This window comes from Drosophila pseudoobscura, chromosome X (genome assembly GCF_009870125.1).
Source record: "Drosophila pseudoobscura strain MV-25-SWS-2005 chromosome X, UCI_Dpse_MV25, whole genome shotgun sequence".
Lineage (NCBI taxonomy): Eukaryota > Metazoa > Arthropoda > Insecta > Diptera > Drosophilidae > Drosophila > Drosophila pseudoobscura.
This window is the reverse complement of record NC_046683.1, coordinates 67,418,170-67,433,031: the sequence shown is the minus strand read 5'-3', so window position 1 is coordinate 67,433,031 and position 14,862 is coordinate 67,418,170. Positions and strand designations below refer to the sequence as shown.

The 14,862-nt window shown below is 45.4% G+C and overlaps 5 protein-coding genes across 21 annotated transcripts in view; 2 read left to right on the top strand and 3 right to left on the bottom strand.

The window, feature by feature from the left end:
• bol (boule homolog, RNA binding protein) overlaps positions 1-3,214 on the bottom strand; it is a 32,904-nt gene extending 29,690 nt beyond the window's left edge. For 3 of the 12 annotated variants that reach the window (XM_033384550.1, XM_033384552.1, XM_033384556.1), the window contains exon 1: positions 2,485-3,207. The gene's annotated coding sequence lies outside the window, so the exon portion shown is untranslated. Of the gene's footprint in view, positions 1-2,484 lie in introns of all 12 variants that reach the window. The other 9 variants (XM_033384545.1, XM_033384547.1, XM_033384548.1 and 6 more) reach the window with 7 other exon arrangements.
• A 1,934-nt stretch (positions 3,215-5,148) lies between these two features.
• Dhpr (dihydropteridine reductase) lies at positions 5,149-6,450 on the top strand. Its single transcript, XM_001354133.4, has 2 exons — positions 5,149-5,614; positions 5,713-6,450. Exons 1-2 carry the CDS (start codon positions 5,531-5,533, stop codon positions 6,334-6,336), a joined length of 708 nt encoding a protein of 235 aa, XP_001354169.1. The 5' UTR covers positions 5,149-5,530; the 3' UTR covers positions 6,337-6,450.
• Positions 6,429-7,901, bottom strand: Use1 (Vesicle transport protein Use1). Of its 2 annotated transcripts, none has more exons than XM_033384558.1 (4): positions 7,800-7,901; positions 7,173-7,735; positions 6,733-7,104; positions 6,429-6,659 (listed from the first exon to the last, which is right to left on the bottom strand). In XM_033384558.1, exons 2-4 carry the CDS (start codon positions 7,501-7,503, stop codon positions 6,616-6,618), a joined length of 747 nt encoding a protein of 248 aa, XP_033240449.1. In that variant the 5' UTR covers positions 7,504-7,735; positions 7,800-7,901; the 3' UTR covers positions 6,429-6,615. The 2 variants fall into 2 exon arrangements, with proteins under 2 accessions (XP_033240449.1, XP_001354170.2); XM_001354134.4 differs by having other exon boundaries at positions 6,733-7,101.
• A 1,636-nt stretch (positions 7,902-9,537) lies between these two features.
• Positions 9,538-11,982, top strand: Galk (N-acetylgalactosamine kinase). Of its 4 annotated transcripts, XM_033384541.1 has the most exons (7): positions 9,554-9,691; positions 9,849-9,930; positions 10,162-10,342; positions 10,397-10,573; positions 10,639-11,375; positions 11,439-11,643; positions 11,713-11,982. In XM_033384541.1, the coding sequence occupies exons 3-7, from the start codon at positions 10,170-10,172 to the stop codon at positions 11,897-11,899; spliced, it is 1,479 nt and encodes a 492-aa protein (XP_033240432.1). In that variant the 5' UTR covers positions 9,554-9,691; positions 9,849-9,930; positions 10,162-10,169; the 3' UTR covers positions 11,900-11,982. The 4 variants fall into 4 exon arrangements, with proteins under 4 accessions (XP_015042529.2, XP_033240432.1, XP_033240433.1 ...); XM_015187043.2 differs by lacking the exon at positions 9,849-9,930 and having other exon boundaries at positions 9,538-9,691; XM_033384542.1 differs by lacking the exon at positions 9,849-9,930 and having other exon boundaries at positions 9,555-9,695.
• On the bottom strand, positions 11,923-13,343 carry LOC4813988 (uncharacterized). Of its 2 annotated transcripts, none has more exons than XM_015187044.2 (2): positions 13,188-13,343; positions 11,923-12,454 (listed from the first exon to the last, which is right to left on the bottom strand). In XM_015187044.2, the coding sequence occupies exon 2, from the start codon at positions 12,447-12,449 to the stop codon at positions 12,069-12,071; it is 381 nt and encodes a 126-aa protein (XP_015042530.1). In that variant the 5' UTR covers positions 12,450-12,454; positions 13,188-13,343; the 3' UTR covers positions 11,923-12,068. The 2 variants fall into 2 exon arrangements, with proteins under 2 accessions (XP_015042530.1, XP_001354172.1); XM_001354136.4 differs by lacking the exon at positions 13,188-13,343 and adding an exon at positions 12,534-13,123.
• Positions 13,344-14,862: the final 1,519 nt, after the last annotated feature.

Here is a 14,862-nt window from a genome sequence, read left to right as displayed (position 1 = left end):
CGGAAGCCAACCTCCACCCACCAACAACAATGTAAGAGAAAGAAATCGGACAAACTTGTAGAAAATTGCGGAATACTCTTTTAAAGGAAAATAATCAAGGGATCTCCGTCCAAGAGGGAGATGATAAACTTAAGGATTAACGAGACAGAATGCTACGAGCATAGTCGTCAGAGAACTACATACATATGTATGTATATGCTTATTTCTGGGAATTATTATTAGATTTGAATGATTTTTAGTATTTAGGTAGTCAATAACCATAGCTACAATTGTTCCAAATATGATTTACACACATCTTGAAGTGTAAGGAAGCCCAAGGTTACCACAGGTCCGAATAAGGGAAACGTCCTTCCAAAGAACCATCCTCCTCCACCCCTTGGATAACTTTTACTCTATTTGTGATAGAGGAAAAAAGAGGGAGAGTATATCTGCTAACCCATCACCACTCATTCTACAGTTAACAATTAAATGACTCTTCATTACGGCCTCCCTTTGGGGGCCATCTAATCAATTCCCACAGGCGTGCGACCCCAAACCCCGGTAATAGGGCATAGCCGAAAATCAAAGCCACTTTTTGCGCTCTTAAGTGCAAAAATCAAACACACACCCCCCAAAGAGGCCACCCGCACGACTCTCTCTCAATCGTCTCGCTCTTTTCCTCCGACTGTGGCCGACTTTCTCTTTCACTCTTTCCTATCTCTCTCTCTCGCTCTCGCTCTCTCTCTCTCTCTCTTAGGTGCTCGTCGTGTGCATTATTTATTGCTCTTATTCAGGCACGAAGACCACATGATGAAGGTGACGAAGGTACGCTGCCTGCTCCACTGTCAGTGTCAGTGGCCGCTCTGCCCCCCGCCTGCACAGCGCTCTCTCTAAATACCCTCTCTCTCGCGGACTCACTCACTCTCTCTCTCACTCTCCGTTGTATGGGCCATGTGCGTGGGGCCTCGTTAACTAGTAAACCAGCAACCTATAATGGCTCCTCTCCTCTCCCGTGTTGTTATCCCTATCCCTATCCCCCGGTCCGTATCCGTAACCGTATCCTGTTGGAGCATGAGCACCAGCTGTCATGCTGACTCTCTCTCTCTCTCTCCTCCTATCTCTGTCGCTCTCTGTTAACGCTGTTTGTTTTGCTTTGGGCCTGGTTGTATAATAAATAACTTTGAAATAAATCAAATCAGAAATAGCCAAAACGGACACATGTTAAATGGACCGAGAAATGTAAGCGGGAGGCGCGCACACACGTTCGCCCATCCATCGCATCCATCGCATCCATCGCTCACGAAACATCTTTTTATTGGGTCACCCGTTCGTCCGCCCGGTGGATGGATGGATGGGACGAGGGGCAGGCAGCGGAACTGGTGTGACCTCAAAACGCATTAGCAGTCGGCCAGGCCAAGTCGTAATAATTTTATTGGCAAACATCAAAAAGGAGAGAAGAAAAACCAAAATAAAAGCTAACCAACCATTCCGTCTGGCTAACAGTTTCGAAAGGCGGTTGGCTCCAATTTCGGCTTTATTCAGAATTTCAAAATTCAAATAACGAGCAAACTGCAGAGGTGGTAGGGGGGCGAGCGGATAGCGGACAGCGGACAGCAGAGAGCGCTGCGACAAGTGCAGGCGTGCTCAAGGTAAAAGCGTGACAGCGCAGTCGCTGCTGCTTCCAATGCAGTCGCGTCGCCGTCGACAGAGTGCAAGATCAAGTGAAGCGAGTGAGTGCCCGAAAATGCAAGAGAGAGGGAGAGCGAATGTTCAGCGAGAGAGCGGACGACTATTTGAGAATACGTTGGGCAGTGACGGCTTGCCGATACTTATTAGTGATCTTTAACAAAGATGTTAGTCGAAAAATATTTCATGTGTATATTTCCCCCTTTCATTTCTTGTCAAAAATTTTTTAAATATAAGTTATCTTTCACATATATATATATGTACGTATGTATATCCCACTCAATTACAGGGTACTCTTAAGCCATTCGCGCGGGTGACAATCAGACAAACGGCTCTCCTTCTCTCTCCTTCACACACAAACACACACATTCACACCCGCTTTTTTAGGCATTTGGTAGGCGATGCTGTTTAGGCCGCCTAGCGTCAAGTGTTGACGGCCAAAAGAGCAGCACTTGAGGCAACGGCAGCCACAGCGGCAGCGGCGCAGCTGCGACTAGATAAAAAGAACAAATTGACTGAACATGAAACACGTTTTAGCCAGACCAGAGACCAAGGAGTTAGCCAGACTCTAAGCCAGAAACAGAGTTGGAGCGCGTTTGACATAGTGACCCAATTCCGGGCTTCGATTTTCTGGTTTTCTTAAGAATACACGTTTTCCGCTTAAATGAACACACACACGAAGAGAGAGAGAGAGAGTGTGAGAGAAAGAGAGATACAGAGGGAAGGAAGGAAAACGAGTTGAGAATTTTCGCCTGTAATTTCTGAGTTTTCCACGCAGTGACATTTACCCCATCTGTTTACCCCTCTTCACACACTTACCGTTATTTAGTGGCCGCTGCGTCCTTCCCCGCGTCCGAAGATATTTTTGACTTTTATTGTTGTGGTTGCTCACACACATTACACATTATGTTGCGTTAAATTACTCGTACGGTTACTCAATCGCGACGGTACGTTGATTTAACGGACGATTCGCGGGTTTGTTCCACTACTATTCTGGTGGTGTTTTCGTTTACTGTTGTATTATTTGTGTTGTCCCGATATTCGTTTCGAATTATTATATATTTTATTTGACTACTTTTTCACTAGAGAACTTACTTCCTACAAATCACAACTAGAATGAGACTGAGACGGGCCCCCGCTCCAAGTGGAAATGGAAAAACTAACGCGCCGACTACTCTGTTTGTGTTTTTCTCTCTATTGTGTATTGTGTGTGGCACGGCACAAACATGTGTTGTGACAGTCCGGCGGCAGAGCAAGGCAGGCGGCGGCGCAGGCAAGCAAACTATAGGAAAGAAAAACCGATCGACCTCAAACAACACAACACGCTACGATTTTCCGCGCAAAACTTCTCTACTCCCAAATAATTTAACGTTTTTGTAGTGCAGTGATGTAACACAGCTGGGGCTTCGTACTAAAGCGGCTCTGCAATATAGCTTCTGTCTGTGGAACTTTGTATTGGTATTATTCTGGTGGAAATTCGGTGGAAAGTCTAGTATAGTATATTATAAGCATGGTAGAATTTTTCAAAAGGTACGACTATCGCGCGGGGGCCTATTATGTTTTCCACCCTCTCTCACGCGCTCTCTCACACGCTCTTTGGGACAATTGTGGGCATGTGAACGCAAGGTATAACTATATTAGGTGTGGCCAATGGTAGTATTAATCATCACTCTGACCGAATACCACATATGTGGTATATATGCTGTCACAATTATGTCCCTTCAATTAAATTTGCTTACCTTTATATTTGTATACTCTGGAAGTGAAGAGAAGTTACCTTTTCAAAACGCCAATTTTTTTTAAAGAAAAAAGGCTGATTTGTGTGGCAAAACATGGCATATTAAGCGATATATGCAATTCCAAAAATGTTCTATTGGCGCGCTCAATGAGGTCCTGATATAGAGTTTTTGGCTCTCGCTCTCTTCGAATCGGTTAAGGCTCTCTTTGAATCGATAGGCAACAAGACTAATTCCATATTTTTAAATTATGTGCTTTAATTACTGTATTTGAATCGACATATGCTGATGATTGGGTACTTGCCATGTGGTCAGTTCAACGGAGCCCAGGACTAGTATTAAAATTGGTATTGATAAGTTACTTTTAATATGTATTTGACTGTATATAACATATCATATATCCATATAAACTTATTTTTTCATGTGGTTGGATTTAAATACAGCAACCGGAAACGACGCGATTTTTGCTTTCGTCCCAGGCTCTATAATCTAAAACATATCAATTTAAAAAAAAAAGTATTTATTAATTACGTTTAAAAAAAGTTTGAAAAACGGTATCATTATATAAAATTAACGAGACAGGGTATACAAAGGTCCATACTTCGGTTGACAAGCAACAAGTAAGAAATGACGTGACATTCAACTTACGTTGCCAGTGTTTTCTTGTTGAACTTTTTGTTTTAACCTTGTTTTAGTCAAAATAAAGTAAATGGGAGTACTTAAAAGTATTTAATCTTGTAGAAAATATATACATCAATGGGATAAAACTATATGGGCAGGGTCGAAGATTTTAGTTAGCCAGAATTATTCTACGGAATATCTAAATTGAGCAATAGGAACGTTTTGCGTTTTTTGTTTGACCTTTTTCACTAACACATTTTCTTAGGCAAAGTCCATAAAAGGAAGTATTTAAAAGTAAAAAATTGATTCATTAATCGGATAAAATTACGTGGGCAAGGCTGAGGATTCTATCTAGCTAGTAATATTCCCTGGAATATCAAAAACGGAGAATATGTCTAAGAGAACTTCAATTCGACAGTATTTTTACGGTATATTTTTAAAATGGGACGGTATATTTCGGTATATTTCTGAGGGTCAGACCGTTTACTTTATCGGATTTTCTTATTTTCTTGCCACCACGTCTAGCTCACACACCTCGCAATTTTTAAATTTTTCTTAATATTTCCTTGTATTTTCCAGTATATTTTAAGACACGTAATGAACTTACCCTCTTGAGCAATGCACCAATGTAGAAACCGTGCATAAACACCACTAAGAGCCAAGTCCCAGGACGCATCGAATACTAATTCGCGATCAGCATCGAATCCCGGGTCGGGATTCAGAGGTTTTTCACACTGGCGCTTCCATGGGGCTTATATGAAAAGGAAACGGGCAAAAAATTTTGAAACGTACACATTTCCCCTTCAGGTGTCGCCTTTGGTAATTACTTGTAAATGTAGTTCATATGTAGCAAATGTGTAGTTAGCGTGTAGTTACTGTAGGGAAATTAATTTAGTAGAAATTTTTGTTGACCGGTTTTGCTGAAACCTTGTTTTATAAACAATCCAGTAAAGATGAGAGCTGAAAGTTGACCAATCTTTTAGGAAATTAATGTACTAATCGGATAAAATAATGAGCTCAGAGCTGAGGGTCTTAACTAGCTGGTGATATTCAACCGAATATCAGAAACGATGGAATATGATGGAACTTGAATACAAATAATTCGTCAGTATATTTACGGTATATTTTGAAGTTTGTGACGTATTTTCTCAGACTGGCGCAGACACATTTTTCAGCGTTTTTTTTAATCAAACCGATTGGCGAATTAGGCAAAAATTAAATAAATTGCCCTAGCATTAAATTGTACTACATTGAGATTGGAACTGAAAGAGCCGCTACGCCTGCGTCGCCCCCCTGTGTATGCTTACGCTTCTGTTCAAGTGTGTGTGTGTGTTGTCGACTCCAATAAATTCCCACTACCGGTAGAACTGGTCTCCACCTTGCGCGCGTTCAAAAACCCCAGCTGCTTTGAGTCATAGATAAGACCCCAGCCGAGCCTGAGCCCAAGTTCGGTTTTGATTTTTATCCCCGATCAGTTCATTTGAACCGTAAAACTGGCAGCACGCATCATGTCCGCAGGCCGAGTCGTCATCTATGGTGGCAAGGGGGCACTGGGCTCCGCATGTGTTGAACACTTCAAAGCCAACAACTACGTGAGTATCCGCTGCCCAAAGGCAAACCTTTCACCTGCAATCGACGAGCTTTAATTGTTTCATTGTTTCTCGGACAACCTTCGGCATGTGACTCCCAGTGGGTCGGCAGCATTGACTTGAGCGAAAACGACAAGGCCGACGTGAGCATTGTGGTGCCACGCGATGGCAGCTGGTCGGAGCAGGAGGCCACTGTGGTGGGTAAAGTGGGAGAAGCAATCGCTGGGGAGAAGCTGGATGCCGTGATCTGCGTGGCCGGTGGCTGGGCTGGCGGCAATGCCAAAAAGGATCTGGCCAAGAACGCCGATCTCATGTGGAAGCAGAGCGTGTGGACATCGAGCATCTCGGCGGCCGTTGCCGCTCAGCATTTGAAGGAGGGCGGGCTCTTGGCCCTTACCGGGGCCAAGCCTGCATTGGAGGGCACTCCTGGAATGATTGGCTACGGCATGGCCAAGGCGGCTGTCCATCAGCTGACACGTTCGCTTGCTGGCTCGAATTCTGGTCTGCCAAGCGGCTCCCTGGTCGTCTCCATTCTCCCTGTGACCTTAGACACGCCCATGAACCGCAAATGGATGCCAGACGCAGACTTTAGCACTTGGACACCCCTCAAGGAGGTGGCTGGTCTGTTCTTAAACTGGACCCAGGCCCAGGAGCGCCCCAAGACGGGCTCCCTGCTGCAGCTAATAACCAAGTGCGACATTACCGAGCTGATAGCCGCAGAGTAGTAAGGAAAACCACGGATCCCCATGCTGATGAAATGAATGCTCAAACCGTAATCTCAATGCTTTCGCTTGTACATAAACTATAAATACATCGCTTGGCGGCTTTCGATCGTTTAATGTTTGTCTGTTTAAACCATTTGGGGGTAACATTTGCTGAGCTTTTGATAACCTTTTGAACTCTTGAAGAGCTCGGGGAACAGAATGAACTAAAGCTTTTTTCGGATTGATATATAGAAAGACATGAAGCTTCTTGAGACTTTAGGTTTATTTGGAGACCGTAGTCTACGTTTTCTTTTTCTTCATGATTTTCATGAAAAACACCATGCCTGTAATGAGAGGTATAAACCGGGAGATTAGTGATGGATCCAAGCTTGCACTTTCCATTAATCAATGACCCACCTACAAATGTACAGAACACAAAGACAAACAGCATCCAGGCCCAGCATTTGTAGGCACTGCGCGAGTGCTGCTCTAGGGTCTCGACCTCCTTGCCGAGCGAATTGATGTTGCGATCTGCCATGCCAGAGGATTTGGTCACCAATTCGGTGTCACGTTTTATAATGCGATTGGCCGTCATCGTCTGCTCCTTGAGGTTGCGCGTCAGCGAGAGCATATGTTCTGTAATTTTCTCCTGCTTCTGATTGTAATACTTGACAGCCTCGTTCAAGTTGTCGCCTTCGGTGGCCGGACTATTGGAGCTGCCGCTGGGACTGCCACTGCCGCCGGCGTCCTCGGCAACGCCACGTCGTCGCCGTAGGGCGTCGCCATCTACTATTAAAAACGGGGGAATTAAGCTAGTGATGGCTGTGGTCTGGTGGCTGGTTTGGCAATCGTCTCACCCTCCAGTAGATCCTTTCGCATGTGGTTGTAGTTCTTCGTGCTCTCGATCTGCCGCATCTCCTTCAGGGATACTTCTGCAGCCTCGACCTCGTTCGTTTGGATTTTCGTACTTTCCGTGTAGCCGGTGGTCAGCTTGAGGGCCTGGAGGCGCTCTTTGTACCCGGAGATCCTGCGCGCACTCCGTGAGTCGTCCATGTCTTGCAGCTCGGCGACCATTATGTCCAGCGCTTTGATGAACTTTTGCAGGCGCCAGAAGTTAGCCTCGTTCTTGGCTAGCTCCTCGCAGTTGTTCAGCATTACGCGGATGTTCACATTTAGCTTCGTGGCCATTTTTCAGCCAAAAACATAAACAATAACAAAGCCGTCAATGGACTAGAGCTCAGTGTGACCGCGGATTTATCGTTAAAATATACCGTCCGACCCTCAGAAATATACCAAAATATACCTTCTTATTTAAAAAATATACCGTCAATATACTGACGAATTTAAGTTCTATTATACATATTCCTGGTTCTTGATATTCCGGGGTTTATTACTAGATAGATAGAATCTTCCGCCCTGCCTACGTAATTTTGTCCAATTAATGAACCTATTTTCTATTAAACTGGTTTATTTTAGACACTTACTTTTATAGCATTTCGCGTAAAAAGAGGTTTTAGCGAAAATGGGCAAACAAAAAAAACGAGGATAGTCGTTCCTATTGTTAAACTTTGATATTCCGTCGGATATTATTAGCTAGATGAAACATTTTGCCATGCCCACATAATTTTATACGATTTAGGAATCAATTTTTTACTTAACTGCCTTATTCTAGATTCCGTTGAAGAGTTCTGGCTAACTAAAATCCTTAGTTCTGCCCACATAATTTTAGGCCGTTGATGAATAAAGTTTTTTCAAGATTGGTTAGTTTTTAGTTCTAGCTTTCATTGTATTTTGACTAAAACAAGGCTTAAACAAAATAGTTCAACAAAAAAACAGTCGCAGTGTTGCTGGTTTTTGAAGAAATGATGCGTGTATAGGCCTTTGTATATTTCGTTAATTTAATATGAAGATACTCTTTGAGCCAAACAAATCAGTGACATCACTGCGACTGTTTAGACACGTGTGATGCGCAGCACTTTCACATCCGGTGTCCACACGGCACTGATGTCGGTGAACTGCGACAGACGCTGCAGCTCCGCGCAACGACGCTCTCCGTTGACAGTGATCCGCTCCAGTCCGGTCTTGTCGTCCAGCCAGTACACAAATCCCCCCTAGGCGGCAATGTTGTTCACCTGCGATATGTGCATGAAAAAAGGGCTATCCTGTGGAGATGGAGCAGGGGATTACAGGATCAGGTCATAGCCTCATAGCCATTACAGCCCATAGTCATTGCTTACTTGTTCTTTCCATCGAATCGCTTGCCATGGGAATAGTAGATCATATCGGACTGTTTTTCCAGGTCCAGCACCGTGACTCCTTCCAGCACGCTCATTGCCATAGATTCGGGCCCGAACGATGGCCTAATGGCTGTCGACATCTGTCCAGAAGAGCCGACACCTTCATGGCATACACGGCAATGTTGCGAAGCTTCTGCGAGTTCGCCCAGGAAGCTAAAAGAGGCAACGTTTTAGAATAGGAGAGAGAGCTTCAGCTGGGCACGGATATTCTTGCCGGACACCGGCGGCGGCACATTCGGGCAGTCTGTCGTAGCTGGGGGGGATGCAGGGCACGTACTTGGCGACATCTGCGTGATTAGCCAGGGCAGCGCCAGCTCCACCGAAACCAGGCATTACATTGACTGCTCGGCTGGCTTTAGGACAATGGTGTTGCCGGTAGCTAGTGCGGGTCCCAGTTTCCAGGCCAGTTTCAGCGATTTCCTCTTGTGCCACTTACTTGTTGATGAACAGTCCGTGTAGAGCACCTCTGAGCTCAGGCAGGGAGGAGTAATGAGCCAAAACTGCAGCAAAGGGCACCGCCGATCTTCAAAACGGATGTCCACGGGAAAATCTCCCCCAGATATCTAATAGATTACTGTGTTTTGTTCCGCAATTGAGATGGCAGTGCTTCGATAAATCGCGACAGCTGATCTCTGGTGGTGGCACTTCCTCGATAGCACAATAATATCTGCAGTGCCAAAACTTTAACGATTTCTCATTTTGAATGATCATCTTATCAGCTGAAGGAACACTCAAAAACAAACGTTTAGCATCGTTCATGGTTGATAGCATAACAAGTTTGAAAGAACTAGTAAAGTATACATATCAGGAGAGTGCCGTAACCTAGTTAGCGGCTAACAATATGTAAACAATACTCTCAACAAGTTGTGTTGCTGATTTCAGTATACAGACTCTTACACACACGTACACATTCCATTCCCGGGCTAAACAAAACGGAAACGGTGCAGGCCGGAATCACTCAGTTACTGGTTGGAATCCGTAGCGTTCGCACCAAAAACTAAAACTCCTCCCCTGATAACGCCCAGAGGCTTCTTCAAGAGCGTTTGTGACCTATAAAAAGAACGATAAGAATATATTGGGTAAGTAAGTATGAAACCCTGGCAACCATTGCATATCAGCTGCTATCTATCGCGCTCTTTCTCTCTCTCCCAAATTCTCTACATTTTTAAATGCCGGCTTTCCGCTTGTTTTTCTCAATTAAGAAGTTCAATTTGCATCAATAAAATGCATTTACAGTGATACAACACTTCCCCGACTGATAAGCGGTATGTTAGGCAATCGGTGTGTGTGTTAATGGCTGTTTTGACATTCTGATAAGGTGAGATTGGCGGATTAGTATTTTTTTTGCCCCAACCTGACGTAAATGTGGATGGTTGTGTGTTTTATTGTTTCTAATCAGCATTTAAATAGCTGTACTATGTTTTCAGCTTAACGAGTTATGACTGTTGGTTGCGACACGTTTACGGTTCGACGCACCAAAACAGCTGAAAAACAACACAAAACAAAAAAAAAATGTTATAATTAAACGTTTGTTTCTGTTTACGGTTAGAGGTAAACATGACTGCCAATGGGAATGGAACTGGTGACATACTGGGTCCCGGGATCGAGATCGTTGCCCAACAGAAGCTTCAGCCAGATGCAAAAATGTATGGCCGCATGCAAAGACTGGGCGCCTTTTTCAAGGAACAGTTTGGAGCAGAGCCGGATTTCTTTGTTCGCGTGCCAGGACGGTGAGTCCTTCCGTTTATTTAAACAGTACCTATAGCTGACAGTATCTTTCGCAGGGTCAACATCATAGGCGAGCATGTGGACTATTGCGGCTACTCCGTGCTTCCCATGGCCGTTACCCAAAGCATTGTGCTGGCAGTGGGAAGTAATCCCACAGAGCTGCATCAATTGCAGCTGCGCAATCTGGACCAGGCCAATTTCCAGAACTTTCAGTGTGACTTGAAAAGCCTCAGGTTGGTGATTGTTTCCTTTCCCCAAAAGTAATAGCTGACTTACTGACTGACTGATTACGTTCTAGCGTTGAACTTCCACTACCTGGCGGCCCGGCATGGTATAAATACTTCATGTGTGGCGTCAGAGGAATTGAAGAACATCTTGGCAGGAAGAAATTTAGTCCCATCGGAATGCGCATTGCAGTCGACGGAAACGTTCCTCTGGCTGCTGGTCTATCAAGTTCCAGTGCCATGGTCAGCTCTGCTGTTCTGGCCACAGCGCATGTCCAGGGCATGAAGCTGGATCGCAAGGAGCTGGCGTCCATTTCAGCTAAGTGTGAGCAGTACATTGGCACCCATAGCGGGGGCATGGACCAGGCCATTGCCTACTTGGGCCGGGAAGGCTGTGCCCATCACATCGAATTTCACCCACAGCTCAATGGAACCCCGGTGATCCTGCCGGCAGGCAAGTGTTTTGTGGTGGCCAACAGTTTGGCGCAGAAGAACAAGGCTGCCTCGTCGGACTACAATGAGCGGGTGGTGGAGTGCCGCCTTGCAACGCGTTGGCTGGCCAGGCACAAAAATCTAAGCAATTGGCAGGAAATCATCCGATTCATTGACCTGGAGGAGGCCTGTGGCATGAACAATGAGACGTTTGAGAGCTTTATTAAAGAGAAGCTGACTAAATGGGTTTATACGCGAGCCGATATCTGCCAGGAATGGGGAATTAAAGAGCAGGAGCTGGAGGCCAAGTACCTCACGGCCAACACGCAGCACATGCAGCAGTTTAAACTGCGCCAGCGTGCCTTGCATGTTATTCAGGGTGAGTGGAACTGGACCTAAATATAACGTTTTCATTATTGTATATTTTGTTGCATTCGCACAGAATCTGGACGCGTGGTTAAATTCCGTAAGATTTGTGAGCAGTTGGCGCTACATGCCAGCGAGGAAGATATCAAGCAGTTGGGGTTGCTCATGCGACAATCGCACGAGAGCCTGCGCGAGCTCTATGAATGCTCGCATCCAGATGTCGAGCGTCTGATTGCCATATCCGAAAAGCAGAATGTCAGCGCTCGCGTTACAGGAGCCGGGTGAGTAAAAGCATCATGCCCTTTCCTATCCCTCAAAGCCTAACCAAATCCGGCCTGCCTTTCTTTCAGTTGGGGTGGCTGCATTGTGGCCATGTGCGATTCCCAGGAAGATGCTGCAAAGTATATAAACGCTTTAAAGCGGGACTACTATGCTCAATTGCCGCCCCATCTCTTGGAGCGCCATCAGCCAAATGATTTCAACGAGGTTGTGTTTGCCACCTTCCCGGGCAATGGAGCCGAGCTTTTTGTGCCGTGATTCAATGACCACTGTCTATCTTATTACAAGAATGTTTAATCTGCATGTATGCATGTACAATATATTAACAATTTACAAACTAATATACAAATTACACAAAAAAAAAAAATACAACAAGGTACGTGGGAAATGGAAGTCCATTCTTCTCAACAGATTTTGCTTCTAATTTCTATCTGCGACTCAGCCAGCCGGCGTTTTTGAATAGTTTATAGACCTGATCCCGTGGAATTTTCTCCGCCTCGCGATGCACTACAGCCATTTCCTTTGTGGTGAGGAGCGACGCCTTGGCCAGATTGGCGGCTACAACAGGATCATTGTAGAATCGCGCACTCTTCGACAGCTCGGCAGGAAGCTCCGACTCCCATTGAGCGTTGCGCACCACTGAGGGATGGGCATCGGCCGTGGCATATCCCTGATACGGATTTGCCGGCTCAAACGAGTGTGTCGAAGGCAGACCCAATGCCTGATGGTAGAAAAACTGAGCCTGTACGCAGCTCAAAGCCAAAGCGAGGCATCCAGCGAAGAACGCAACTTGGCAGGCAGTAAACATGATGACTACAAGGATGTGAATGAGGGGGAGGAGAAGCAGAAGGAGTTGGCATTATTGTTAACGTTCTAATAAAGTGATACGGACAGATTTATTGCCGCTGGTCAGTGGCAGTTTTTAATCTAAAAGTCGGCTGTCAGTTTCGTGCGTCATAAATTATGTACGGGAAAATCAATTATCGCATATGCGGGGCCGGTGGAGTGGGTTGCTGCTGCTGCTGCTCCGGCTCAGAGCCAGAGATCTTGGCTTGTAACGTAACGTTCCAGTTGCTGCTAATCCATGAACTTTTTGCAACTGGAACTGGCTTTTTTTATTGATAAGAATTAGACTGGCAGCCAACTGAATGGCGAGCTTTAATTGTCAGCGAGCGCGGTGTGTTCCAATTTAAATTGAACAAAGCAATCAAATCTCGAGATGGCGATACAGTGGGCGCTCAGGGATTGGGCAGTGGAATCGTAATAGATACTTTGTTTTTGGGCAGCACAGACAGAGATAATCCTTGAGATGCTCGAGCGTGGTAAATGGTTCCACATTCTTGATGAATAATCAACACAGGTAATAGGGTACACCTTCGGAGCAGCCACTGTATCTTAAAAATGCATTTACATATTCAGAGTTAGAGTCCAAGCCAAAGTCAAGGCTAAGATCCCACGGACTACCATCGTAATCGTATCATTTTTGGTTCTTTGTAGCGATTCATTTGGTTGCGCAGGTCGCATCACCCACGCGCACTGCACTCACATTGATTCGGATTTGGATTTGGATTCGGTTTCGGATTTGATTGAGGATTTGGCTGAGGATTAGGCTGGGAGAAACACTTGAACTGGAAACTGAAACTGGAACACCTGGGTCTGGGTGAAGTGGAGACTGTAAACTGATCATAGAATAACGAGGCAGCGAACTTTTATTCGCTTGCCGTTGAATGCCACAAAAACGAGTTGAACTCAAGTTCGGCTCCGAGTCGGAGCGCCCAAAACACGCTCAAAGTCATGTCTGAGCCACCAGAATGAGTCAAGTTTTTGTTTGTTTGTCAGCGGGCTGCTTTAAATTTTATTAAATTAATTATGGTCCGATTATGGCGGATGGGGATGGGGATGGGAATGGGGGGAGAGCAGAGCTCTATTGCTCTCGAATCGAGTGCAATTGCTAGTGACCTAGGCCTAGGTAGATAGGCAATGTGCTCGAGCAATTAAAAGCAATGATATCGGTGTCTGTCTCCGTTTCTCATGCTCCATAAAATGCCCCCCAAAAAAGGTCGCGTTGCGTTGCCTGCCGGCAGCGGTTACGCATGGAAAAAGTCGCACAGCCATAGGAGATACATATGTATACAGGTACGAGTACGAGTACGAGTACGAGATACTCGAGTACAAAGATTACAATGTTCACTTGGGTGATTGACAGGTTTGCTTACTTAGAATCCAAAACGAAACTATGCATGTGCGATTTTGAAAGTGTGATTGACCCTGAAATTAATGCCGCGTCTGACTCTGAATCTAAATCCGAATCTGAATGGGAATCTGGTGGCTGCACATGTTTGACCCTAATTTTCTATGGGTGTTGTGGTTATACGCTTTTGGGGTTATTAAACCGATCGGTTAAGGCGGAAGCATAAGCATTAGCCCGGAGTTTTTGGCCTGCGCGCACTGATTGCTTGGCTGGATATATCGTGGAGACAGCCTTGAACTTTCCCGATCTCAGGTGCGTATCTTGGCTTGACTTGGGGTTTGGTATTTACATTGTCTGGGCTTCGTTTGGATCTCAGGGTGTGGTGTGGTTTCTTATTTATTGGCCGTGGCAAATTTGATATTTAATTAATGGCCATTTAGCCTCTTTGTAGTTGCATATTAAATAAACAAATTGCTCGACCCAGCCCAGCCGTGCATTGTCTGCTGTTAATGAGCTTGGTCTTTGAACTTTATTTTAGGCTTTGTCTGTGGCTACGTGACTGAAGATTAACCAGAATCGAGATGGGCATGTAGCATTTATGAGAAACCCTATCCATGAGTAAAATATGCCTTGAATTTATTCATATGTGCATCATAGTATCCGTACACTGCCTCGACCCACACGCAGTGTTCGTCAAGGACGGCCAATGTAATTTCAAGTGCACGCATTTGTGGCCGGGTCGGGGGGTCCCAATGCAAACGACTATCGGGGCGGGCAATGCGGCGTATGAGCAACATCCGCTTTGAGCAGGCAGCACATTACGTACACGCCACCACGCCACCACGCCACCCCGCCACTCCGCCAAGTGAAAGTGCTGCTCGGATGTGACCTTGAACGCGACAGGGGTAAACACACACCAGTCAGGTTTGCCACCACCACACCTCCCACATACTGTCTACCGGCTTTCAAATGCAATTTCTATTTCCAATTGAGAACTGACAGAATCGAGAGAGAGAGAAGGAGAGAGCAG

Excerpts from the sequence above, each read along its gene's own strand:
- Dhpr (XM_001354133.4), top strand. The coding sequence starts at position 5,531 with ATGTCCGCAGGCCGAGTCGTCATCTATGGTGGCAAGGGGGCACTGGGC. Across the intron at positions 5,615-5,712 it reads ACTTCAAAGCCAACAACTAC|TGGGTCGGCAGCATTGACTT; the intron begins GTGAGTATCCGC and ends TGTGACTCCCAG.
- Use1 (XM_033384558.1), bottom strand. The coding sequence starts at position 7,503 with ATGGCCACGAAGCTAAATGTGAACATCCGCGTAATGCTGAACAACTGC. Across the intron at positions 7,105-7,172 it reads GCGAAAGGATCTACTGGAGG|TAGATGGCGACGCCCTACGG; the intron begins GTGAGACGATTG and ends CGTTTTTAATAG. Across the intron at positions 6,660-6,732 it reads TGTGTTCTGTACATTTGTAG|GCATGGTGTTTTTCATGAAA; the intron begins GTGGGTCATTGA and ends CTCTCATTACAG.
- Galk (XM_015187043.2), top strand. The coding sequence starts at position 10,170 with ATGACTGCCAATGGGAATGGAACTGGTGACATACTGGGTCCCGGGATC. Across the intron at positions 10,574-10,638 it reads TGTGACTTGAAAAGCCTCAG|CGTTGAACTTCCACTACCTG; the intron begins GTTGGTGATTGT and ends ATTACGTTCTAG. Across the intron at positions 11,376-11,438 it reads TGCCTTGCATGTTATTCAGG|AATCTGGACGCGTGGTTAAA; the intron begins GTGAGTGGAACT and ends GCATTCGCACAG.
- LOC4813988 (XM_015187044.2), bottom strand. The coding sequence starts at position 12,449 with ATGTTTACTGCCTGCCAAGTTGCGTTCTTCGCTGGATGCCTCGCTTTG.